Source organism: Artemia franciscana, chromosome 8, assembly GCF_032884065.1.
Source record: "Artemia franciscana chromosome 8, ASM3288406v1, whole genome shotgun sequence".
NCBI classification, from domain to species: domain Eukaryota; kingdom Metazoa; phylum Arthropoda; class Branchiopoda; order Anostraca; family Artemiidae; genus Artemia; species Artemia franciscana.
This window is the reverse complement of record NC_088870.1, coordinates 34320640-34347377: the sequence shown is the minus strand read 5'-3', so window position 1 is coordinate 34347377 and position 26738 is coordinate 34320640. Positions and strand designations below refer to the sequence as shown.

The 26738-nt window shown below is 37.6% G+C and overlaps 1 protein-coding gene across 1 annotated transcript in view; it reads left to right on the top strand.

Annotated features, from left to right (window-relative positions):
* Positions 1-26738, top strand: part of LOC136030663 (girdin-like) — a 260328-nt gene that overhangs the window by 114896 nt on the left and 118694 nt on the right. The window contains exons 13-15 of the mRNA XM_065709731.1: positions 3189-3329; positions 16234-16385; positions 26062-26143. Of these exons, the coding sequence (XP_065565803.1) occupies positions 3189-3329; positions 16234-16385; positions 26062-26143 (375 nt within the window). The remainder of the gene's footprint in view (positions 1-3188; positions 3330-16233; positions 16386-26061; positions 26144-26738) is intronic.

The following is a 26738-nucleotide window of genomic DNA, read 5'->3' as shown; positions in this document are numbered from 1 at the left end:
CGAACTTCTATATTCGTATGTTTTACTACGTATATGAGGGGGTTCGCCCCCTCGTCAATACCTCGCTCTTTACACTAAAGCTTAAATTTTATCCCAATTCCTTAAGAATGACCCCTGAATCACAAAGGCCGTAGAATAAATAATTGAAATTACTAAAAACACTTTAGCGTAAAGAGCGGGGTATTAGGAGGAGGTGAACCCCTCATATGCACAATAATTCCAGTTCGTTTTAAGTTTTAATGCTGCACTCTACTTTCAGTTGAAAAAACTTCTTCGTATTTATTTTTTCATTTTTTTAATGCTAGAAAATCCTGCGTCCCCTTCATTGAAATTCTCTTCCCCCATGACAGATTCCTCCATGGAAAGTTCCCCCACAAAACCCCCTCCCCCAACCAAAATTCCCCCTGAAAACGTCTGTACGCTTCAAAATAACTATTACTATATGTAAACACCGGTCAAAGTTTGTAACTTGCAGCCCCTCCCCCGGAGACTGTGGGGGAGTAAGTAGTCCCCAAAGACATAGTTATTAGGATATTTGACTAGGCTGAATAAAATGGCTATCTCAGAATTTTGATCCGGTGACTTTGGAAAAAAATGAGCGTGGAAGGGGGCCTAGGTGCCATCCAATTTTTGGTCACTTAAAAAAGGCACTAGAACTTTTAATTTCCGTCAGAATGAGCCCTCTCGTGACATTCTAGGACCACTGGGTCAGTACGATAGCCCTTGGAAAAAAGAAAAAAAGAACAAAGAAACACGGATCCGTGATCTGTCTTGTGGTAAAAAATGTAAAACTCCACATTTTTGTAGATAGGAGCCTGAAACTTTTACTGTAGGGTTCTCTGATACGCTGAATCTGTTGGTATGATTTTCGTTAAGATTCTATCGATGTTTTCCCCCTATTTTTTAAAATAAGGCAAATTTTCTCAGGCTTGTAACTTTTGATGGGTAAAACTAACTTGATGAAACTTATATATTTAAATCAGCATTAAAATACGATTCTTTTGATGCCACTATTGGTATCAAAATGCCATTTTTAGAGTTTCGGTTACTATTGAGCCGGGTCGCTCCTTGTTCGTTACCACGAACTGTTTGATCGTTACATCGAACTGTTTGATATGCCATGGTCTTCAAATGTCCGCAAATATAAAATCAAGTGGAGGTATCTGACAACTTCGTCGAACAGGGTTGTCATAACTTTATTAATCTTGAGTGGAGTTATTCGATAGCCTTCCTAAGATTGATCTAAGGAATTTATCTCAATTTCGACCCTCTTGCCTCCCTAAGGCTCAAGCCTTTGCACGCCTTTGGCAGTCAGGCTGTTTTAACTTTTGAAGTCTTTTTGGAGCGTTGAGGGTAAATTCAGGAAAAGGAAATAATGTTGAAATTGGTGCTAAAACAGTGAAAGAATACTTAAAAAAGAGAGATGAAAATACTTATTCGATTCACTGGGGCGTAGCTCAAGAATTTTTATTGGGGGGGGGGGTAAGAGGGATCCATATCTGGATAGTCAAGGGACACGGTCTACATAATAGTTTTTCATCAAATCATTGGGGCGCAACCCCCCCCCCCCCCCCCCCCCCCTTTCCCCTTCAAAATGACGCCCCTGTCTGTTCACTTGACAGAAAGATGCTTTTATGTAAAATCCATAATAAAGATACTATCTTTAGAAAAAACAAAACAAACTAAGTCTTGCACGAAATAATGGCAATTGTATTGAAGTGTCTCACGACTAAAGCTTTTTTTTAACCCATCGAATCATAGTGAAATAGAGAATCGTGTTAGATATTGTTACTTACAAATATTGCTTTGACGTACTCTTATAATAATGATAATAGAAAGAGACTGTAAGAAGCGCATATAATTATTTGTTCCAATCTGTGTCATTTCATGACTGTAATGCTACATTTCTACCACCTGACACTATTTTGATATCAAATTTAAATTGTTCTTTGTTCCGTTTTAAAACCGGCTGAATATCTGCGCAGATAACCTGACCCAAATAGTTTAGCTTTTTGTTGTCTCAAATATAGCATCATCTCAAACTGACTTATCACCACTTAGCCTAAATGTCACGTTTTGTTTTATTAAACTGACTTTAGTTTTTGCAACACAAATCATTCGAGGGCAATTTGGCAAGCACTCAAGAAACCAATCTTTTAAGGCTCCTTTAAGTTATGTTTTAAATTGTATAGTGTCTATCGATGGTCACAGGGACCTCTGAATGTCCTTTTATTAATAGCTTCAGTGCTACCCAGCTTCAGATGGTCTTCTTTTGTCGCTATTAAATAAAAAAAAACAAGTTTTTTTAACTGAAAGTAAGGAGCGACATTAAAACTTAAAACGAACAGAAATTACTTCGTATATAAAAGAGGCTGCTTCCTCATCAGCGCCCCGCTCTTTACGCTAAAGTTTGACTCTTTCTCTCAATTCTTCTTTTTAAAACAGTAAAAAACTCCCGCTGGCTTCAAAATAGTTTTTGGACTTTATTTGAAGATGCTGAGGATCTTTCCTTTTCAGGAGTCTACAATTTTTCTATAGCCGAGTCGGGAATTATCTTGAAAAGGAGTTTGAAGAGAACTTGCTCCTCGGGTCCAATTGGAAATACGAGGTTCTGCTTTTCTATTTACTCAAGCAGTGTCCGCACAAACTGAAATTGAGTACATCTTTCACCATTCTTGTTACTGGACTTCGTTATGTTTATTTTCTTTTTGGTAAAAACATTGTTGCAGACCGTTAACAAGGCCAACAGCCAGTGTTGTGGCGCATGATCAGTATTAAATAATGTATTAAAATAATTTTATGACCACAATGCCTCTGTCCTCCACCTTTTCTCTTTGGTTCGGCTTCTGCTTGTCTTTTAGGCTTCTCCAAAGCTTCAACTCAGTTTCAGTAACTTTGTACTTTGCTGGATTTGCTCCTGTCTATGGGTCTTTCATTTTGGGAGAGTGAGGACGCTTCAGCCTCTCTTTGCCTCTTACAATGCACTCTCTTTAATATCCATCATTGTTGGCATCGGGCAATAGTCTAAATTATCCCATGATTTCGTATTTGTTTTTTTTTTTAATATTAATTTTCTAGTTCTCTGTTTTTTTTTAAACTCCCTCAAGGAAAATAATGTTGGACCGCCGAAATTGATTTTTACGGACTTTCCTACATCTGAGTGTTTTTATTTATTCATTTAATTTTAGGTAACTGATAATCCCCGTTCAATATGGTGCAGTGAATGGTCCAGCCCGAGTAAGATTGAACCTGAACAGAAAGATGCCTTGTATGTTATACTAGTTGACCACGTAAAACGATTAGTAAAGGAAAGAGATGATTATGCCTCGGTAAGTTGATGACACACTGCATCTTTCATTATCAATTCTTGATTTGGCATTTGTCGGTTATTCCAAACACACCCAAGAAGTTAAATTAGGTTAATCCTAATGAAACAAAACAAAACATGATAATAAAACAATACTTTAGAAACAAAATTATGGAAACCTAACCCAACCTAATGTTACGTATTCCCCCCCCCCCTAAAGTGCATATATATATAGCCCAAATTATACAAGTCCAATGCATTCTTTTCAAGTCCAATGCATTGTATCACCCGTCAATTGTTTTTGTAGGTATGAAACCGGTTTTCTGAGATGTAACCTAAGCGTAATTCTTGGATGTGTTTCGATAACCGACAAGTAACCTTTGTTTCTAAAGCTCATGCTTTTTAACAGTATGAACTATTACCTTCTGGAGTACCATTGATTTGTTCAAAAAATCCCCAAAGACACCTAACGAAGGATGAAATCGTTTTATGGTCTTTCAATGAATCTTTGCTTCATAAAGCATACATATAAATTTGCTAAATAAAATAGCCTATGTACCAAACAGGAATAGTCTAAATTTGGTCTCTATATTTATTTGTCTATTGTGAAATTCGTTGAGCCTGTACGGTCTCCTGCCCCTTAAAATTGCTCATATTAGAGCAACAACTTCAGTACATTTAAACTAGAAATAGAATAATCTAAAAGAGTTGTTTTCACTGGAATAATCCGGAGAAGGAGGATCCTCCGTAAGAACAAAATATCCGTAGAAGATCAACCTTTTGTAAAATTTTGAAAACATGATACTTCTGATCAAGGCCGTACCCAGGGGGAGTTTTTGGGGAAGCGGAGTTGCATGGGGAGGGGATTTACAGTTTTTTACAAAATGCATCAAAAGTTTGTCTATATGCAATTATACTACTTTTTCACTAGACGGGCGATTATTTTTCGAGAAAGGGGCCAAGCCTGGCGACCCCCATAGATACGGCCTGGTTTCTGGTAAGAATTTCTGTGGCTGCCCTTGAGTATTATCAGTAGAGTTGGCAGAATGGTAATTTTTGGATGCTTCGGTTATATTTTTGATGATTTTCAGAATTAGGTGATTTTCCTGCTAGCAGTGGCTTCTATACCTGAATGTGGCTTTTCACGGCTAATTAAATTAAAAAATAAGTTTTTTCAACTGAAAATAAAGAGCAACATTACAACTTAAAACGAACAGAAATTGTTACATATATGAGGGGGTTCGCCCCTTGTTGCTGCATCGCTCCTTACGCTGAAGTTTGAATTTTGTCCCAATTTTTTAATAGTGACCCCTGGATCACAAAAGCCGTTTAATTGGAATAAATAGCTCTTTTGAAAGTACTAAAAAAAACTTTTGAAATACTGTAAAAATACAACCTAAAAAAAAAACAAGAAAAACAATTTAAATCAATGAGAATCGCACATATACGTTTAATGAAGAAAAAACAAGAGCTAAGAGCTCATATGGTGTGACGAGGCGAGAAGACCTAAGAGCCAAGAGATCGTATGGTATGAGCTCTAACAAAATTCTATGAATCAATAGATTGATTTAAAAAGGAAAATAAGAGACTTAATGCCGGTCAAGATTTAAAATAAGAGCTCTGAGTCACAAAGTCCTTCTAAATATCAAAATTCATTAAGATCCGATCACCCACTCGTAAGTTATAAATCCCTATTTTTTTCTAATTTTTCCTCTCCCTTTTGCCCCCCAGATGGTCGAATCTGGGAAAACGACTTTATCAAGTCAAATTGTGCAGCTCCCTGACACGCCTACCAATTTTCATCGCCCTAGCACGTCCAGAAGCACCGAACTCGCCAAATCACTGAACCCCTCCCCCCAACTCCCCCAAAGAGAGCGAATCCAGTACGATTCTGTCAATCACGTATCAAGGACAATTGTTTATTTTATCCACCAAGCTTCATCCTGATTCCTCCACTCCAAGTGTTTTTCCAAGATTTCCCCCTCCAACTCCCCCCAATTTCAAAAGATCTGGTCAGGATTTGAAATAAGAGCTCTGAGACATGAATTCCTTCTAAAAATCAAATTTCATTACAATCCAATAATCCATTCGTAAGATAAAAATGCCCCAATTTTCATGTTTTCCAAGATTTCCGGTTTCCCCCTCCAACTCCCCCAAATGTCACAGGATCTGGTCGGAATTTGAAATTACAACTTTAAAGCACAAGATCCTTCTAAATACCAAATTTCATTAAGATCTGGTCACCCTTTCGTAAGTTACGAATAGCTCAATTTTCAAAATTACCCCCCCCCCCAATTCCACCATAGAGAGCAAATCCGGTCCAGTTATGTCAGTCACGTATCTTAGACGGGTTTCTATCCTTCCCATCCAGTTTCATCCTGATCTTACCGCTTTAAGTATTTTCTAAGATTTCTGGTCCCCCCAACTGCCCCCTCCCCCCAATTACGCTTGATCCGGTTGAGATATAAAATAAGATATCTGAGTTACGAGGTCCTTCTAAATATGAAGTTTCATGAAGATCCGATCACTCCTACGTAAGTTAAAAATACGTCAGTTTTTCTTCTGTTTCAGAATTAACCCCCCCCCCCCCCCAATTGAGCGGATCCGTTCTAACTATGTAAATCACGTATGCAAGACTTCTTCTTATTTTTCCAACCAAGTTTCATCCCAATCCCTCAAATCTAAGCGTTTTCCATCATTTTAGGTTTCCCCATCCCAAACTTCCCCCAGTGTCACCAGATCCGGTCAGGATTTAAAATAAAGCTTTGAGACACGATATCCTTCTAAATATCAAATTTCATGGAGATCCAATCACCCGTTCGTAAGTTAAAAATACCTCATTTTTTCTAATTTTTCAGAATTAACCCCCCTCCCCCCAACTACCCCAAAGAGAGCGGATCCGTTCTGTTTATGTCAATCATGTATCTATAACTCGTGTTTTTTTTCCCACCAAGTTTCATCCCGATCCCTCCACTCTAAGTGTTTTACAAGTTTTAGGTTTCCCCCTCCCAACTCCCCCAATGTCACCAGATCCGGTCGAGTTTAAAATAAGAGCTCTTAGCCACCATATCCTTCTAAATATCAAATTTCATTGAGATCCGATCACCCGTTCGTAAGTTAAAAATACCTCATTTTTTTAATTTTTCAGAAACACCCCCCCAACTACCCCAAAGAGAGCGGATCCGTTCCGTTTATGTCAATCATCTATCTAGGACTTGTGTTTATTTTTCCCACCATGTTTCATCCCGATCCCTCCACTCTAAGTGTTTTTCAAGTTTTAGGTTTCCCCCTCCCAACTCCCCGCCCCCGTCACCAGATCCGGTCGGGATTTAAAATAAGAGCTCTAAGACACGAGATCCTTCTAAACATCAAATTTCATTGAGATCCGATCACCTGTTCGTAATTTGAAAATACCTCATTTTTTCTAATTTTTAAGAATTACTCCCCCCCCCAACTACCCCAAAGAGAGCGAATCAGTTCCGATTATGTCAATCATGTATCTGGGACTTTTGCTTATTTTTCCCATCAAGTTTCATCCCGATCCCTCCACTCTAAGTGTTTTCCAAGATTTTAGGTTTCCCCCCACCGTCCAACTCCCCCCAATGTCATCAGATCCGGTCGGGATTTAAAATAAGACCTTTGAGACACAATATCATTCCAAACATCAAATTTCATTAAGATCCAATCACCCGCTCATAAGTTAAAAATACTCCATTTTTTCTATTTTTTCCGAATTACCCCCCCCCCCCCCAGATGGTCAAATTGGGAAAACGACTATTTCTAATTTAATCTGGTCCGGTCCCTGATATGCTTGCCAAATTTCATCGTCCTAGCTTACCTGGAAGTGCCTAAAGTAGCAAAACCGAGACTTTAGGTTTCCCCCCTCCAACTCCCCCAATGTCATCAGATCCGGTCGGGATTTAAAATAAGAGCTCTGAGACACAATATCATTCCAAACATCAAATTTCATTAAGATCCAATCAGCCGCTCATAAGTTAAAAATACTTCATTTTTTCTATTTTTTGCGAATTAACCGGCCCCCCACTCCCCCCCCCCCCCCTCAGATGGTCAAATCGGGAAAATGACTATTTCTAAGTTAATCTGGTCCGGTCCCTGATACGCTTGCCAAATTTCATCGTCCTAGCTTACCTGGAAGTGCCTAAAGTAGCAGAACCGGGACCGACAGACAGACCGAGAGACAGACAGACTGACCGACAGAATTGGCGATTGCTATATGTCACTTGGTTAATACCAAGTGCCACAATAAACGTTTCAGTTTTGGTTCAGCTACCTTCAATCGAAGGATATTTTTCACGTGCTATTTAAAAATGCTTGCATTCATAAAAAGGTTTTCCATCTCTGTCTTTCAAGAACACAATTTGGTATTCTAATTATAGGCGCAAAGCCAGGTGACTATGGTGTAAACACAGTATCAGATTGAGGAAAATTTAGTCATACGTGCAAATTTCCCTTTAGAGCATATTTGCAATATCCTGCGTTATATTTCAACTGCTTTGATTCCATGAACTTGAAAGTCCAGGGCTCTTTGTTTGCCTTATGTTTGACGTTTTCTTGGGTTTATGTATAGTAGGCTATTATTTTCATATCCTTAAAATGTTGACTTCAGCATTTTTGCTTGACACACCAATTACCAAAGAAAATGCTCCACCAAAAGATAGCCTAGATGCAGGCATTAATGCATCTTATGTTTTCTTTAAAATGCAAAAATTTAATGAGCTATTTCCACGGGCTACAAGGGTGAATCATCAGTTTCTTATTACCTAGGTGGTATCCCCTTCAGTATCTTTGTTAGTCTGACCGCCGATAAAGGGATTTCCTCTTGCCGACAGGTGACAACATTTTTTTTTTTTTTTGATTAGCGTTCTTATGCGTATTATGGACAGACGGAGTAGTTTTTCATTCCCTTATTTTCAACTATTTTGGAAATATAACTGCACCTACACACAGGGGAATCCCCATGCCCATACAACCCAGTAAGATACAAGACCGTTGAGAGTTTAAACATGGCTCATTGAAAGTATTGATTTCCGTTCCACAGTAGAACTCTAGGAGGATCGATTTTGGCAGAAGAGGTTTACAAATTGCTTATTGATAAAAATTTCACTAGGTTTAATGCATGAGAAAGTCTGAAATCTAGCTAAAGAAAGGATATTTTGAGAGGGAAACTGGGTTACCTTTCATCTTGTAACGTGCCAAAACTCATCTTCAGCCGATGTTGGACCCTAGTTTCAAGAGTTTTGCAACTTCATTATTTTTCACGCCAAGTTTTGGATATCCAAAGCAGTGTTTTGCTATTATGCACGGTGGTAGAACAGGAGAAGGCAGCGCTGTTCGGAAATTTCTTTGTTTGATGCGGAAGGGCGTCTGGTCCATATCAAGCCTTGGAATCAGTCATTAAATCTTAGACACGATTGGCTCTATGGCATCTTTTCCTTCGCCTGGTTAGGTTTGTAATAATGTATTAGTTTGTGAAGCCTAGCTAATTTGTCTTATGTCATTTGCTTCGATTCAAGATTCTTGACGTGACTGGAGGGCTTTATAGAGAAGGTCAGAGGAAAAAATCGTTTCATAGTGTCAGTGCTGCTGTCGTTTCGCCTCTTAGTACGAATTATTTTTTTATTTCCCAAGCAATTTGTCGAAATTCCAGGTCGTGGTAAAAAAAAATTAATATTTCCAAAAAAAAATTTACAAAATCCAGCAGGTTTTTAAAAAGTGTATTGTAAAAGTGTATTGACGTACATTTAAAAAAATGAAATAAAAAGAAATAGGAAAAAACTGTTATGCACACATCACGAATTTTTTTTCTCTAAAACATAACACAATATCATTGAAAGCTGTGGCTTTTCTTAATGTACAGAGGAAGTTACAACAAAATCCAAGATGACAGTGCCCAAACTGAAGTTTGTTCAAGTATGAAGCTTTACCCTGTGGGCCAGATCAAAGAAGGTGGCTGCCACATGTAGCTCAGGGGTTTCGAGCTAAGTGCGGCGGGTTTAACATTCTCCAACGAGTGCGATGTTATAATTACTTATTCAACATTCTTATTTTATAGGAGAAATTTATTTTTTTCTTCTTTAATGCTTGATAAATGTCTTGAAAAAAATATGGGTAATAGCCATAGTCTTCCATTATTCTGGTGAATTGGGCTCCAAAGATTTTCCTTTTCAAATCCTGATGTAAAAGTGTAAAACATGATTTTAAGTATTGTACGCAGAAATATTGCTTTTTCCCGAAGTCTTTTCTTATTAATATTTTTTTTTTTATTATTTGGACTACGAAAAGTACATCATGTTCCCACCCCTCCGGATTCATTGCCAGTTCTAATGATTTTTTTTTTTGAGTTTAGTTTCATTTTCCTATTGGGCTGTTTTTCCTTTCCATAGTTTGGAGGCACTAACTTGCAGATTGACTAAAAAAAAAAAAAAAAAAAAAAAAAAAAAAAAAAAAAAAAAAAAAAAAAAAAAAAAGTCAATACAGCAAACCCTGGAAAAATTACACAATTCTTTTTTCTTTTGGGAATCAGGGTATGAGAAGATTGCACTTCCGCGTGGGCGTTTTTCCGTGTGGGGGTACGCCAGACACAGTTTTCTGTCTAAAATTCGCCCAGCGAAGCTGGTCAGCAATACTTGCTGATAAATGTAGAAAAATAAAATAAAAACTCGTTAAAAAAGCCTAACGTTTTTAATTGTGTCACTATAAATTCAACCTTCTCACTGATAGAGTTAGGTTGTTGACTTGCCGAGGATTATTAATCTTCGATTAGTTTGCATGTTTATTGTCTATTATTAATTCTTGTGTACAGACTTGCTTAGCTAAAATTCAAAAGTAAGAGTCTGGTTAATTTAATTTTCTGTAGACGAACAAAAAATAGGTCTTTTTAATTGCCGTGTTGAAACTGGTCGTCAAATATTCTTTTTTTCTGTTGAAACAATAGACATTACCAGACATTACCACCACATTTTCCCCCTTGAACTTTTTGTGTGTATTCGTTACTATGTCAACAAGTCTCACGTATAGCCAACCGCAATTTATTTGTTCAAGCTGTCTTTTGATAAAAGCGGCAAAGCGATTGATGCAAGTATCATTCTAGGGGCTTCCAACTCCCTCCAGCCTTCCCTATCCCCCAAGTGCCACACTGTGGAGTGTTTTGCCACGCTCGGGTATGTTTCGCTTCTGCGTGTCTAAATTCCACCTATCGCGTCTTGTTCCACCATGTCGCGGTACGTTCTGCCACGCCGTGCAACGTCATGGTCCACCGGATGGTTACCATTTTTGAAAGTGAGTTTCCCTTGTTAGCTATTTCCAATCTTAGAAAAGGAAAAGTATGGAAAAGTGCTTTTCTTGGGTCCCACAGGGGACAGGCCTTCTCCCCAACAAAAGACCAACACATATAGTTCTCAAAATCTTGTACCTTTCTATAAAAATGTAACACACGTTCTTGAACTTTGCCTTAAGAATAATTGCTTACTTCGCTCATTGTTCTTGAAAAACAGATTTTACGAGATTTTATGGCCAGTACCAAACTTCCTTTTTTAATGTTCAAATAACCAATATTGAGCCTTCCATAATGAAGCTGCTGACCCCAATGATGGCGAAAAAATTTCTCAATTCTAAACATCTGCATTTTTTTTTTAAAGTTATAATCAGTTTTTTTTTTCTTTTTCTTTTTTTTAATAGCCTAATACACCGAATACACAATCTGGTGGGAATCCCTAAACCAAAGATGTTTTCTTATGTGAAATGTTTTATAACGGTAACTCTGTAGTCAATAATAGCTATGTATTTAAGATCTGTAAGAAAACTAGATTGTTATTCACTAGCTAAACTAATAAAGAACCTGAAGAAAAAAAATGTTTGATGAGAATTAATCATTTTGAAGTTAGTCCAAGAAAATGTTTTACTAAAGGGACAAAATACAAACGTCATTTTTTTTCTTTTGTTTTTGAAGATTCATCCCCCGTAGATAGATTTATTGACCCTTCCCTAATGATATAAATACAGAGAGGCTTCGGCTGTTTTCAACCACCAACTCTTTTTGACCAAGTCCAACTTTTTATCTTTTTTTTATCTCAGCGGTTTGCGAGTGAAATGACTCATTCCTTTAAGCTCAAGTTAAATTTCAGCTTTAAAAACATGAGGCTAGAGGAGCAACATCTCCCTCAACCAAACAAAGTAACGAACAAGAATTGCAGGGTAAGCTATCTAAGACGACTGTAAAGAGCGATGCTAAACTTAAGTCGAGCATATAGTGCCATAAGTATGAATGAGATCCCAATCCCTATGTTTAATTTTGTGTCAACTCCTTATGTTAAAGTTTAAATTGGGTTTTCAAAATAATTTACTATTTAAAATAAACTAGCTCTAATAAGCACATCCTGGATCCAAATATAATGATAGAAATGTGAAAATTCAGCTTAGAGGCCAAGACTTGGGACAGGTGTGTTAATTTACTACATGACTTGACTTAGGTCTCCTGCCGGACGCTGCTCGGTGTAAAGAGTGACGTCTGTTTCCTCCATTCGCTTCGGTCCAGTGCGAACGTTCGTGCTTCGCTCGTTGTGATGTTTGCCATCGCCGAAACTTCGGGCCATCGTTTCTTCGGTCGGCCACGGGGCCGCTTCCGTAAGGTCAAAGATTGTCTTTGCGGGTAAGTGGAGAGGCATTCGAAGCAGGCGTCCGAACCATTGTAAATTACGCTCAGCTGCTTGTTTAGCACGTCTATTTACCACGAGGCCAAAACCGTTCCTCCTCATGCTGCCCCCGGACCAGAGCAACGAGTGATTGTTGCCTATATGCTCTTCCCCGCTTCTGGTAAGACGGGTTTCTGCGATACGGGTAATCACCACTCTATTCTTTTAAAGCTCTTCAGAAAGTATGTTTTTGATGCAGGCGCATTCACTGTCAAAACATTCCAGTTGGGTATTTGAAGCCCTCTTTGGTCCAGAAGATTTAATCTGTCAATCTTTCTGACGTCGTCAGCAGAATGTCCGTTGATGCACGATGGTCAAGATCTTAAAAGAAAGTGAGGGTTCGAGTCTATTTTGTCACTATTCATAGCGCTTATTTTCAGGCGAAGAGTTGCTAGCCAAACCGGCCCTGGGTCTGTAATCTGATTAGACTTAGAGTAACCTAGACACTGATTCGTGGGATAGGCTCCACTGGCCGCATAGGTTGGAGCCACCCTGATCGGACTGTTTAGTTTGGGGGGGACTTAGTAAGGCTGCTGTATTTTGTTAAAATACTTGCAATTACCAACTGGGTATTTTTGTTGTATAGTGTTTTTAAGAAAACATCAGTTAAACTTTAGAATAAAGAGAAGAGGTTTTGGACCGATATACCCCTTACAATTTGATATAGTTTGTGTTAGTTTTAAGTTTCGAGTTGGGTTATTTTATTTTCATTTGTGAAAAAAATATTTTTTGTTTAATGACATCAGATAAAGTATAGGCTATATTATGTTAACGTAGCATAGCATTATAGTATTCTATACATTCGGAAGTGTATATATTCGGAACATTTTCTCATCCGTGAATCTTTAAGCCTGCTTCAACTTGGCGACGTAACCAAAGTGTCCTCGGTTCCAGCCAAGGCCTCAGAACGAGGCAGACCTTCCGGTGATGTTGCCGTACTTGTTAACAAGCGCTTGGAACCGACCTTTTATGCAGAGGAATTTTTCTTTGTCGCCGTGCCTCTTTGCCTCTTTAGGTTTGTCCATAGTGGTTGCTGGTGATATGAACTGTGATTTGTCCAATGCGGCCAGCCCCAGAGCACAACTTTTGCTTGCTGCGTGTGTGCAGACTCGAAACATTGACAATGACTCTCCCTTCACTTATATCCATAATTCCGGTTCAACATCGTCCTTGGACTTTATGCTTTGTTCTCCTGTGTTTACTCCCCCTGAACCATGCCATGTCGATTTTTCTTTTGGTGTTTCTGATCATTTCCCTATCCTGAATAGTTTTGCCATCGCTAGTTCCAAGTCTCAGAACCGCAGTAAGAGTTGCAAATGGTCAGTAAAGAAGGAGTAGAATAAGACCAATAAAATCTTATACGCTACAGTGCTAGACAATGCGCTTTCGAAAATCAAGATGCTCTACTCCAGCAGGCATCCAGTCAACCCAAAGAAGAGAAACAAATCCTCTTAAATGTCTACTGTAGTTAAATAACCCACGCTATTCGTTGTGCTGAACTTGCGGCAGTGCCTTCTCTTCGTGTTCGCATTGGTTCGGAAGGAGTTGCATGGTCCATGAACCCTGATCTAGTGCTAGCTTGTCAAAGATCCAAGTTCTGGCTCTAACTATGGACGGAGTGCGGTCGGCCTAAGCACGGAGTAACCAACCAAGTTCGCGTATTTGCAAAGCGTCAGTTCGCCAAGAAACTTGCCAAACATAGAGCAAACATAATTGATATGCATAGCCAGTCTCTTCACAATGATCCAATAGCCGTTTGGAAGTTTGTAAAGCGAAAGGCCGGTATTTTGCCGCTTAATCAAGCTGCTCCTAATGACGATGTGCTGGTGGAACACTTCAACAGGGAGTTTGCCGCTCCGAATGATAATCTCGAAAGAAAGTCCAACCTAGAGCTCGATCAGGCCCTCGTGTCCCACAGTTGTGATCTTGGGTTTGTGACAACCCAGAGTATTCGCGACGCTATACTGAAACTGAAGAAGAAACATTCCAATGGCGCTGATGAGTTATGGGGAATGCATCTCGTTCACGGGTCTCTGTCCCTTATAAATCATTTAGAACTACTCTATAAAATGATTTTCAATAGTGAGCAAGTTCCGGATGTTTTTTGTACCGGGGTGATTACACCTGTTTGCAAAAAGGGTAAAGATAGCACCGATCGCCAGGCGTACCGCCCAATCACTGTTTCCCCTGTGTTATACAAGCTAATGGAATCCCTTGTGATCAATATGTTCAATCAGACTTGCTCCACGCCAGAAAATCAGTTCGGTTTTAAAAACGGTCTTAGCCGTGAGCACGTCCGCACCATCCTTGCAAAAGTTATGCTTGAAACTGCCTCGTCTGAGAATCCACTGTTTCTTGCCGGCCTTGATACCAGTAGAGCTTTTGACTCTGGAATCCACCCGCAACTTTTACTAGTGGCTCTGCTTCGTGGTAGGAACAGTTCTGTAATAGAACCCCTTCGAAACATGTATCGGAAATTAAATGTAAAGGTTAAGTCACTTTCTGGTAAAAACTCTGATTTAATTGACAGATCCATTCCCGTACATTTAGGTATTCGACAAGGTGCTATAACCTCACCACCGCTATTTAACAACAGTGTTATCAATGCCCAAAAGAAAGTTGATATGAGCTTTATTTTTCGTTGCTTGGACATACTGCTTTTGAATTATGCTGACGATATTCTTAATTTGAGTAGAACCCGGGCTTTAATAGAGAAGAATTTTGCAAGTTTAAGTCAAGAGTATAACGATATTGGTCTAAATTTCAATCCGAGTAAGAGTGAATGTATTAAGTTCAATTCTAAACGACCAGGCTCTGATAGTACCACAGTCACTGGATGATTCTGGTATCGAACCTTCGGCTTCCCTAACTTATCTGGGTTTACCCCTTGGTACTGACCTGGAAAGTACGTGTGCGGGGCTACTTGGGCATTTCAGAACGAAGGCTAGAAGAGCTTATGTACTACTAGTTAATGCTAAAACACGTTACAGTAAGAATGTTTTGGCTAGACTCTATAACGCTTACACAATCCCTCATGTCCTAGTTGTAGCTCCTTTTTGGAAGCTATTTACCATGACTGATTTGCGGACAATCCGTAAGCTATATTACAAGTATGCAAAATATCTTCTAAGTCTTCCTCTTTGGGCTCGTAACCGCAAAGTTACGCAACTATATGGTGTTACTGATCCGTTTGTAGCTGTGGACCAACGACGTGCCGAATTTGTTTCATATCTAGACCGTAGCCACCCATATTATAGTACGTTTATTTAGTATTGTTTTTCATAGTCTGATTCTTTTTTTTCTCTTCTCTTTTTTTCCTTTATTCCATATGGGCACTTTCGTGTCATTTTATATGGGTCAATAAAATTATTGATTGATTGATTGATTGATTGAAATTATATTAACAACACTGGATACTGAAGAACACTCCTCAAAAGCAGAGGTGTTGATGGGATTTATATCATAGGTAGTACATCTTATTTTAAAGGAAGGAAGTTGTTCTGGAAGAGAGAACATTCATATATCTATAATTTACAATTTACATTTAAAAAGTAATCTGCAATTAATCTTGCTTATTCACTGCGGGACCGTATGGGATGGCAGGGGGCGTATGTCAGGAAGTTACCTTTGACTGTTTTGCTCAAAACCTTTTGGTTTTGAATTTAGTTAAAGCTTATAATCTGCTAAAATGTTCAGAAGGTTTTAAGTACAGTTGAAAGAGTCAAATTAGCAATTTTGTGAAGCCCGTGTCTCGTGTTTCGAGCTGTGCGCCTTTCGCCTGGCTTTAACGATAACCTTCCATTCTTTTCCTTCTGAAGTTTTTAGCCTATTGGACCGTTGTAACGCTACATTAATTAAGTCCATAAAATTAGAAACAAAGGGAATTTGAAGAGATATTGCACGGTGAAGCTTTAATTTTGTTACAGTTGAGTACATATGTTTTTTTCTTTGCTTTTTGGTTTCATATTTGTTTATTACGAAATAATCCTTGTGAATGTACAAAATTAAAAGACAAAGAAGTATTTTGAAGCTAAGATTCCAAAAAATTAAAAAAATTGGATTGAACGAATTTGGCGTCTAACCAGCTCAGTTTTATTCTAATTAAATAATTAGGAATTCGGATAATTCTAAAATAGATAATCGCTTGTTGTTGTTTTGCTTGTTATTTTTTCCTATTTTGTTATTGAAGCTTTGAATTGCTCTCTTTTTTTCCAGCAAGTTGTGCAGCTTGTCTTGCAAGAAGTCAGCACCGATGTTAAAACTCCATCATCCGTGTCTTCAACGTCCAGTTCAGTGTCTGATAGACATCATACAGCTGTTGAGCTTGCCGATCTGAAAGCAAAACTAAGAAGATTTCGACAAGAACTGTAAGTATTTTGAGTTAAAACTTGAAAACACGATTTATTATTCGGTAGGAATTCTTACCTTTCGGCTAGAAAAACTTGCTAGCTCAAAGAGACGAGGAGTAGGAAAAAGGAATAGCTGAGCTGCTTGTTTTTAAAGTAGTAGAAATAAATATTAACAAAATATTTAGGAAAATAATAATACCTAGAAGGAAGCGTACGAGTCATCTAGTACCGGCAAACTATTTATTTCTTCTTTTCTTTGAAGAACAAAGTAGGAGGAGTAATATTAGAAATTTATCTTACGCCGTATGTAGAAGATACCCTAAGATCCTGACTAACCGTAGGTTCAAGCTAAGAGTAAGGCCTAGTATTTTCCGTGGTTACTTTCAAAAACAGTGTACGGCTACAAATTGCAGCGCTCGCCACGCGTGGCATGAAGATGTTTGATCTGGCGGAAGTAAATCAAACGTGGTGGAACAAGTGCTGTTACGAGATGTACATTATGTGGCAAAGAATGGACGATCACTTATTTTTTTTTTTTTTTTTTTTTCACTAAGCTTAAATCCACGACTGATCTTGTGCTTTTTCAAGAAACTTTGTGCCCTAGAAGAGTTGATCTATTTGATTTGGAAACCGAACTTGAATAACGTCATTAATAATATAGGATAAATACAAAACAAGTTTTTTTTTCACTAAAGGTAAGGATCAACATTAAAATTTAGGTTTTTTATTGTTTTAAGAAGTAGAGTTGATAGGGAGGGTCAGACTTTAGCGTAAAGAGCGTGGCGTGGAGGAGGGAACAGCCCCTTTCATATACGAAAAATTTCTGTTCGTTTTAAGTTTTAATGTCGCTCCTTAGTTGCAGTTAAAAAACTTGTTTTTTATATATTTAATTTCTAATTGTCTTTCAATTAATGCATGTTTTGATTTTGCCTCATCGCACATGAATAATTAAAATGAAATTTGCATATTAAGCTGTTTTTTTTTTTGCTAAATGGCTTTCTCATAGTCTTGATTGGACGATTTTGATAAAAATAAGGGTGGGGAAGAGGCCAGTTGCACTCCCGTTTTTGGCTACCTAAAAAGACAACTAGACCTTTTTTAAGAACGTTTTTATTAGTAATAAATATATATACCTTACGGATTAACTTACGTAACGAAATTCTATATTCGTAAATTTTTTTTACGCATATGAAGGGGCTCTCCACCTCGTCAATAACTCGCTCTTTACATTAAAGCTTCAATTTGGCCCCAATTCTTTATGAATGACCCCTGAATCACAAAGGACGTTGAATAAACAGTTGAAATTACTAAAAATACTTTAGCGTAAAGAGTCAGGTATTGGGGAGGAGACGAACAACCTTATATACATAATAATTTCTGTTCGTTTTAGGTTTTAATGCTGCTCCTAACTTCCGCCTGAAAAAAAAATATTTTTTATTTATTTTCTCATTGTTTTTTTTTTAAACAATGCTAGAAAATCCTGCGGCCCCTTCATCGAAATTTTCTTCCTTCATGATAAATTCCTTCGTGGAAAGATCCTACTACGTAAACCCCTCCCCCTGACCTTCCTTTAACGTGAAAACATCCCCCTGAAAACACCTGTACACGTCGCAATAACCATTAATATATGTAAACAATGGTCATGGTTTGTAACTTGCAGCCCCTCCCCCGGGGACTGTGGGAGATTAAGTCGTCCCGAAAGGCATGAAAAATATGTTTTTCGACTATATTGAACAAAATGGCTATCTCAAAATTTTGATCCAGTGACTTTGGGAAAAAAATTAGCGTGGGAGGGGGTCTTGGTGCCCTCCATTTTTTTGATCACTTAAAAAGGGCACTAGAACTTTTAATTCCCGTTAGAACGAGCCCTCTCGCGATATTCTAGGACCACTGAGTCGATACGACCCAGTTCTGGTTTTCTGATACGCTGAATCTGATGGTGTGATTTTCGTTTAGATTCTTTGGCTTTTAGGGGGCGTTTCTCCCTATTTCCTAAAATAAAGCAAATTCTCTCAGGCTCGTAACTTTTGATGGGTAAAAACTAAAATTGATGAAACTTATGTTAGACCGTTGGGTTTAAAAAAATCATCTTTAAGGATAACAAACTTTGAAGATTAGGAAAATGTTAGCATTTGGGTACGAACGATTTTATGTGTGAACATAACTTTTTATTGCCTGAAGACTTCATTATTCTTGAACCAGAATATTTAACTCATTAGCGATCAATTTATTTTGCTATGTTGAATTTTCTCCTGAGCTGCCGGATGAGTGGTTTTGTCAGGACTGCCAAAAATATAAAGATATTGTGAAGTTATTGTGGTAATTGGTTTGTGTTATTTCATAATGATTTAATAACGTTTCGTAAGTCACTTTCATAAATTATAACCATTTGTTCTTGAAGCTCAATCAACTCGCCTCCCCTAAATTATGCTTCTCTGCTTGTACATTTTCTTGCGGAGTGATTTCAAATTAAGGTTTTTTAGATAATTATGCTTCCTAAGGAATGGAAATTTGACATAAATAGTGCATTGGCCGTACCATTTTTCCAAAATTGTCCATCTTTTAGGGAAGGGGATATCTCATAGACCTTTTCCACTATGCAGACTCCTATGGAATAGTGAAAACACAGCCATGCCTTGGTCAGACCAGTGATAATCCTACGTTTTTGGCGTTTGGAACCTTTCCGTGGGGCAACAGGCTATTTGATAACGTCTAGTAGATCTTAAAACAGCAGTGTTCTCTGCTACGCTGAATCTGATTGTGTGATTTTCGTTAAGATTCTATGACTTTTAGGGGGTGTTTTCCCCTATTTTCTAAAGTAAGACAAATTTTCTCAGGCCCGTAACTTTTGATGAATAAGACTAAACTTGATGAAACTTATATATTTAAAATCACCATTAAAATGCAATTCTTTTGATGTAACTATTGGTATCAAAACTCCGTTTTTTAGAGTTTCGGTTACTATTGAGCCGGGTCGCTCCTTACTACAGTTTTTTACCACGAACTGTTTGATCGTTAGACATTCACCGGTGAATACCTCAATACCCTGTTTTCTCCTTGGATTTAGTCAGCACTGCTAGGTTTTGCCTTGATTACTTTATCAGTCCAAATCAATTGAAGTTGTGTTTATAGAAGTTTGACAGGTCAATTTTTATCAGAATAGGGAATAAAAGCTGAAAAGTCAAAGAAGTGGACGCCTTTGAGGTAGATTTTGTTTCTTGTCCCCTTTCTGAAACTTCAGTGGGATGTCATCGTTCCGATCTAGCACTTTATTTAAGATGAAGGGTCGGTGAAATCTTGCAGTATCAAACAATCTGTGGTAACGAACTCTAAGTAAGAAGCAACTCGACCTTCGCTCTGTAAGCTAAAGTCTGACTTATTCACAGTTTTCTTAGAAAGAATGTTCAAACGCAAGGGCTGTTGAATTTGAATCAGAAATATATTTTTAAAGAGCTTTAAGACTTTGTCGTAAAGAGCGATGGTTGAGGAAGGGGCAGTCCCCCCCAATATACGGAATATTTTATGTTTGTTTTACATTTTAGCTGTTGCTCTTTACTTTCAGTTGAAAATATTTTTTTTGTTGTTTATTAAAGTAGGCATATACATATCAAAATGATTCTATTTATCAAATATATTTAGAAAATAATAGAGAATAACTTTACTGGTGGGAATCGCACTTTAGGAATTGTTTAGCCAGATCCGGGGACAGGAATGACACAACGTTTTTCAAATACAAAAGAAGTCCTTTTCTGTCAGTATGGGTATGCTTAAGTCAAACTGGGTCCTAGAAATTTCCTGCGGTCGAAAGTTATGTTCAGTGTTTTTCACGATGGCGCCTTCAATTGTGTTGAGTTGGACGTTTTTTGGTTTTGTGTCATTCATTTCAAATAAAACGTGTAATAAGTAGAAATTACGACAAATAAGAGTTAAACTACTGCCAAATCAAACTCTCTAGTTCTGAAATTTTCAAGAAAAATCTTGGAAAAATGAATTTCAAAACACCAAATTTTGATTATTTTACTTTTTGTGAAATTTTGATATTTAATTGATAGTTTTCTTAAATTTTGTATCTGTATAAAGCATGGACCCATAACTAGAAACTTAGTCCGGCTGCAATGTGATTCGGGACGGAGAGAGAAGGTGGAGGGGGAGCCATTTCCACCAGAGCCTTGTCATCAGCACACATACCGAAAGGGGTTGTCTGATCTTATTTACAGCCAGATTAGCCGGCTAAGGTTTTGAATCTTTTGATAAAGTTCTTTAATGACTCGTGGGCTAGATTTTCGGTTCCCATTTTGTAAATAAAGTTGAATCTGAAGGATATTTTTTTTTACGGGTTTCTTAAAATGTAAGTTAAAAATATACAAAATGAAACTGAATCAAAGCTGGGGGGCATATTTGAATAAGTGTAAGAAAAAAATATATAAATAAAATTGCACGAAAGCCAAGTAGGGATAATCATCCTCCCATTAGTACAGAATGGGGGGGGCACATTTATTTTGCAATCAAGGGCAAATACCAAAATGGCTATCTAATTTCAATAAAACTTGTTGGAAAGTATAGTTCCAGATCCTATGCGACCTTCGTTTAGAAAGGGCCTAAATTCGTGCCTCTGCAACATGTTGTTTAACATGAACAAAACTTGACAAGAAACCAGGGCTAGCGTTTTTCTTGTGTTTTTTTTTGCGATTTAACCTCTATAGTAATAAGGATCTCAAATTTTTTTGTCACCAGCACATCTACCAGAAAACGGTGCTGAATCCCAAACAAACTTGGTGGGTTGTAATAAATAGGCTCATTAGTTGACCTTCCTTGGGTTTTCCTCTGATTCAACCTTTGTTGGGAGGAGATGTAGAGTTTTTAGAATCACTTATCATCCACCTAGTTACTAGACAGACTCCCCAAACCTTGTCAACAGCTATAGTTATGGTTTTTGGTGTCCATACTCTGTAGATAATTTTTGAGATCACACCGGCTAATCATGACAAAATGAGAACCGTTGCTTTGGAAATGACCAATTCTATTTAATTTTTGTTTTAGAGATTTGCCTTTTTATATTGTTCTATATAATCCTATCTATTTTTTAAATCTTCTTCTTGCACTGAGCTGAGTAGAGATCTGGGCTGAAATATTCCCATTTTCATCTATTTCTACTGGCTGTCAATTACCTCGTTTTTTTTAGTTGTCCTGCGGTTTCCTGTGTTCGATGGCGATCGAATCATTACATATGGTAAGGATTAGCACTCAGGGTCATATTTGCGTCTTTAGCGGGTTCGATTCCGATCTAGTTACTTATAATATGAAAAAAACTTCGTTTTCTTAAAGAGTTAAAGAGGCTGCGTCCCAAAGTCGAACCTTAAAACGTACAGGAATTAGAAGAGGCAGTTGGGGGGCTGCCGCCCCCCAAACCCCCAGCTTTTAAAGACTCTTTTGTACAGGTTTTTTTTTTTTGGGGGGGGACTTCATTGTTACTAATTACTAGTTTCGGCGCAATGGTTCTCCTGTCCTCTTGTGTTTAACATTTTTCGAAGTTATTCCATTATTCATTCATTTCAATTTTTTGTTAATTAAAAGAGGGCCTTTCCGAAGCCAAGAGCTGGGGGTTAGCAAAAAAACAAAAAACCTGTACAAAAGAGTCTTTAAAAGCTGGGGGTTTGGGGGGCGGCAGCCCCCCAACTGCCTCTTCTAATTCCTGTACGTTTTAAGGTTCGACTTTGGGACGCAGCCTCTTTAACTCTTTAAGAAAACGAAGTTTTTTTCATATTATTTCTGTACGTTTTTCTACAATCCATGGTGGATGTAATTTAATAATTCCTGTACTCCTCGTACAGGAATTAGGAGAGGAACTTGGGTGGCTGCCGCCCCCCCCCCCCGCTTTTAAATCATTGTATAAAATAGAAAAAAATAGATAGAATGACCGAAATGTTTCTTTTGCTCATAAGAAGCTAATATTCTGTTATCTCTCAAATGATAAGCTGTCCAGGTGTTATCAAAATTTTTTTGATGTTGTGAAAAAAAACCGCCCGTAAGGGACTTGAACCCTTGACCCGAGGATTAAAAGTCTCACGCTCTACCAACTGAGCTAATAACTTGCATGTGTGTAAATATAACTTCTCAATAGCTTTTAAAAATTTCAAATTAACATGGGCTCTTATGGAGAGAAATCCGTTAATTTAAATAGCTAATGGGTGGTTTCTGGAAAACAGGGAAGGAGTTATCGGATCAAGCTGAAATTTCGCGGATAAGCTCCTGGGCCCTAGGGGACCTTAACTTGTGAATTTCAGCCCGATCGGACAACGTTAAAGGGGGGCTTGGGTTGACAGGTCGAAACTTTCGGCCAGATTTTCCCCATGAAGAAAAAGTTGGAAGGGGATGAAATTTTGCAGGTTTCTTAGTTGGAGCTCGGGCTACGAAATGCATCCCTCCCCATCCGTCTGCGACCACTGGAACCGAAGATCGCTTAACATTGTCGTGTGTCGCCTCTTTATAGAGGCACGAGTGTGCCTCCTTGATAGAACATTTGCCCGTGGTTCACAATTGCTGTAAAACTTCACAATGTCGTAGCATCGATGGTGTGGCTACCGACATGGGGCCTGTACTTCTAGATGCATTAAAAATTGAATAGAGTCGGTTTTTATAAGATGACTTGGGAACGCACACAGGATTTGTTGCGGGGGGAAAAGGTGCAACATCGGGAGAAGTGTCAGAAATGGGCAAAACATGCCAAGAATATAAAAACTTAAAATAAAAACTCAATTTTTGAAGGGGGCAAGGGCATTAAGGTCATTAAATTTGCGTACCCAAGTGAGTGTTATGTCCAGTTGCTTCCAATAGAACAATACTTAGAGCCGGATCTATGATCAGTCACCGTCATTTGCATTCCTCCTCCAATAATAATTGTATGTCCTCATCCAATAATTACGGCCATACTTCCTGTTTTTTTTTTCATGTTAGAAAATAATGAAAAAAAAAAAAAAAAAAAAACCCAAAAACAGACGGAATAGTTATGAAACCCTTTCACTTGGTTCAGAAATAGCCGTTTTTTTAATGAGGTATGCGAATCTTGTTTTTGTTGCAATTTACGTCTGATAATACTGAATAGATTTCCTCTTCGGACAGGTGCAAACCACTCTTCCTCTGGCACTCTATAAACTTCCGGCTTTAATCTTATTAATGGACTGAGGGTGCTTCAGTTATGTACCCAAGTTTATACCTTTCCGTGCTCTGATTGGTCAAACAATGTTTCACACGCTAAACGATAAATAAAGGGGATATGGAAGTCCATACCTTCTAGAAGAACTATATTATATAAATTTTTGTTTTTTATTTTGTGTTTTGGCCTACCGTTAGAAGCAATATTATCTGTAATAACTCACAGACTCGAGCCCAATTCACAGACACAAGGATATTTTAAAAATACTGGTCATTTGCTCATCTATTTCCTTTATTTGGTAGTAAATGAACAGGTCATCCTTCTCCAGCGAAAATAATGATTCAATTCATAAGTTGAATCCATACGGTGTAGAGACAATGTATAAGTGTTATGGCGGACATGATAATTAATTATGAACTCATTAATAACTGATGGTTATTTGAAACTGCTGGATTTATTTTAGCAAAAAGCGCTTAAACATATGACGAAAAGAGCGAAGATTGTCACCAGGTTTAAAGAGGCATTTGAAAAGGAAGTCAGGTCACGGTTGTGATTTATAGGAAAAAGTAATTAAACAAGGAAAAAAAAAAGGTATGGTGTCACATCATGGCAGATGTTAAATGTCTGATTACTTGCGGGCATTGGACTTGGTTTAATATGGGCTTTCGCTTCATTCTATGTGGGATGTGAATGTGATGACAACGCAATTAAATTATTATTCTGTATATCATACCAGAGAGAAATTCTGTTAAAAAAAATAATTTATTATCCGTGACTGCGCACAGTCACAGTTGACTGTTATCTTTCTTTTATTTGATATTTTACATAAGAAATCTTGTCGGTTTTTTTTGTTTTGTTTTTTATACCAAAAAATGTAACATGAAAGACCGAAACCTGTTAAATGTCGACATTCACCGATGACTGTCCGAAATTCCTTTTTTCTCTGCTTAGATTCAGTCAGATTCAGAAATTGGTTGAAAACCTAACCTAGCCTGTCACCATCAAACCTTGCACAAAACTGACTAAATCCAAGGAGAAAAAAGGGATTTAGTCAGTCACGGTAACTTATATTCCTGTGATTACTAACAAGACACTGCAGCGTCAAGCCATCTGAGGCCAACACAGCTACGCATCTTCCTTCTCCATCCTAATCTATTCAAAGTCTCTTTCTTTTCACCCTTACAAGAAGTTTCTGTTTCCCTTATAGCTTTCTTCACGACATGCTCCCAACTCAACCGAGGACGACTTGCTTTTCGTTTAGCCGATGACGGTTGGCCGAAAGGGACAATCTTTGGTAATCTGTCTTCCTTCATCCACAGACCGTGCCCTAGCCATGTCAACCTTTCTGTCATTATAGCCCTAGAAAGCGCGATCGAATCAATCTTTTATATATAGATAAATAGATGGATAGATAAGTCTATTTCAAAAACCCAAGGGCCATATACACACAAATTTAAATAAATAACAGACAAGCAAGGATATTAAACAACAATACAAATTGCAAGCACGCACAGAAACAGAATACAACGCAAAAATACCTAATATAACGACAAAATAAATTAATCATATAAACTTTTTCTTCTTACTAAGGATTTATCTGTATACATTCCCACACGAAATATTGAGGTTGGGTTACTATTTTGTAGAATATCAGGAAACATCAAATTAATTCCATGTAAATATTTTTCCCGTGAAAAAAAGAGCACATGGTATTTCTGGAGAAAATGATCCAAGTCTTCATCCTCATCTTTACAAAGGGGACGAACATACCGCCTATCAGGACCAACTATCTTTTTTGTCGAATATTTTTTGCCTGTTCTGGATTGGAAGACAATCTGCCCTAAGCTGAATCCAACGACGTATAATCATAGCCGGTTAATTAAATTTAAAATAAACTTCCTCTCCAAAACTAGGTTTTGCCTGATTATAATGTTGTAGGGTTTTGTAGACTAATGTTGTAGAGTTTATGTATTGAATGTTGTAGACTTTTATATATATATGCATATTTTATTCTTAATGTTTAATCGTTGAACAAATCCAGCGCGGAAACAGCTTCACGTGGATGGATGACTCCCATCCAGCTATCAACCTCGTCAAAAGTCTGAAGATTTCAAATCCTTCCAATCAATCTTTTGTCGCAATATTTATAGTCTGTGTTAAAACAAAAAAAGTTGTTTCATGTATGTTTCGCTATACTTCCATGTCTAAGCACGTACTCGGCCAGGTATTTATGTTTAGACATGGAAGTCTTGCTCAAACTGCAATTAAACGACACTTAGAAAAGAATAATTGTTTTATCGGTTGACTAAATGGCTCATTAAAAGATTGTTACTCTTCTTGAAGGCTTTTAAGCTTGGAAGGATAGTCTTGTCAAGGAACAAGATATGTAACATTTACTAGAGAAGTGGAGAAGGTATCTTCTGTATCCCTAACTACCGTGTAATTCCCTTATTTTAGGTTTGAAAAGAGTGTAATTTGGAATATATTGTCATTTCAACAGATGATCGTTATTAAAAGTTTTTTTATTTATTTTATTTTCAGGGAAGAAAAAGTGGAAGCCCTCTCGGAGTGCAAGGACGACTTAGAAGCCACAAAGCAAGCCTTAGCTAAAGCCAAACAAGAGGTGAGCCTTTGAACTTATGTCATTTGCTATTGATTTACACAGTCAAAATGGATACTCGATGCTACCTTATGTTTATCTGAACTTAGAATAAACTGAATTTTGTCGGTATTGTTTATGTTCTCTTTTTTTTTTGCTTTTCATTACACATTTAATGAGCACATTATAACATTTCGTTAACAAGCATTATAAATCTATATTAACAAGCACCAAAAGTTTGTTTTTTCTTTCTTTTTTTGTGTCAGGCGCTTTACTACATTTCTGTTTTTTTGTTACCTTTTTTATCTTCTCCAAAAATGTACGGTTTTTGCATTCACATATTGCTATTATATCTATTGCTAGGTAAGGCTTTCAAAAAGTCTGCAGTGGAAAAAAATTGATGTAGTGATTTTATTTGGATTCCTAAAAATGAAATAATTTCGAAGGAGCCTAAAATCCACATCATATAGCCTGGTGCAATTTTAATTGGTTTTTTGCGCTTTTAAAAATAAACAGGCTAAATATTTCGTAATGCATCTCGCAGTAGTGATAAAAAAGAATGGTACGTCACTATAATTTCACATAGCTGAAATAACTTCTATTTTGAATGTCGAAACCA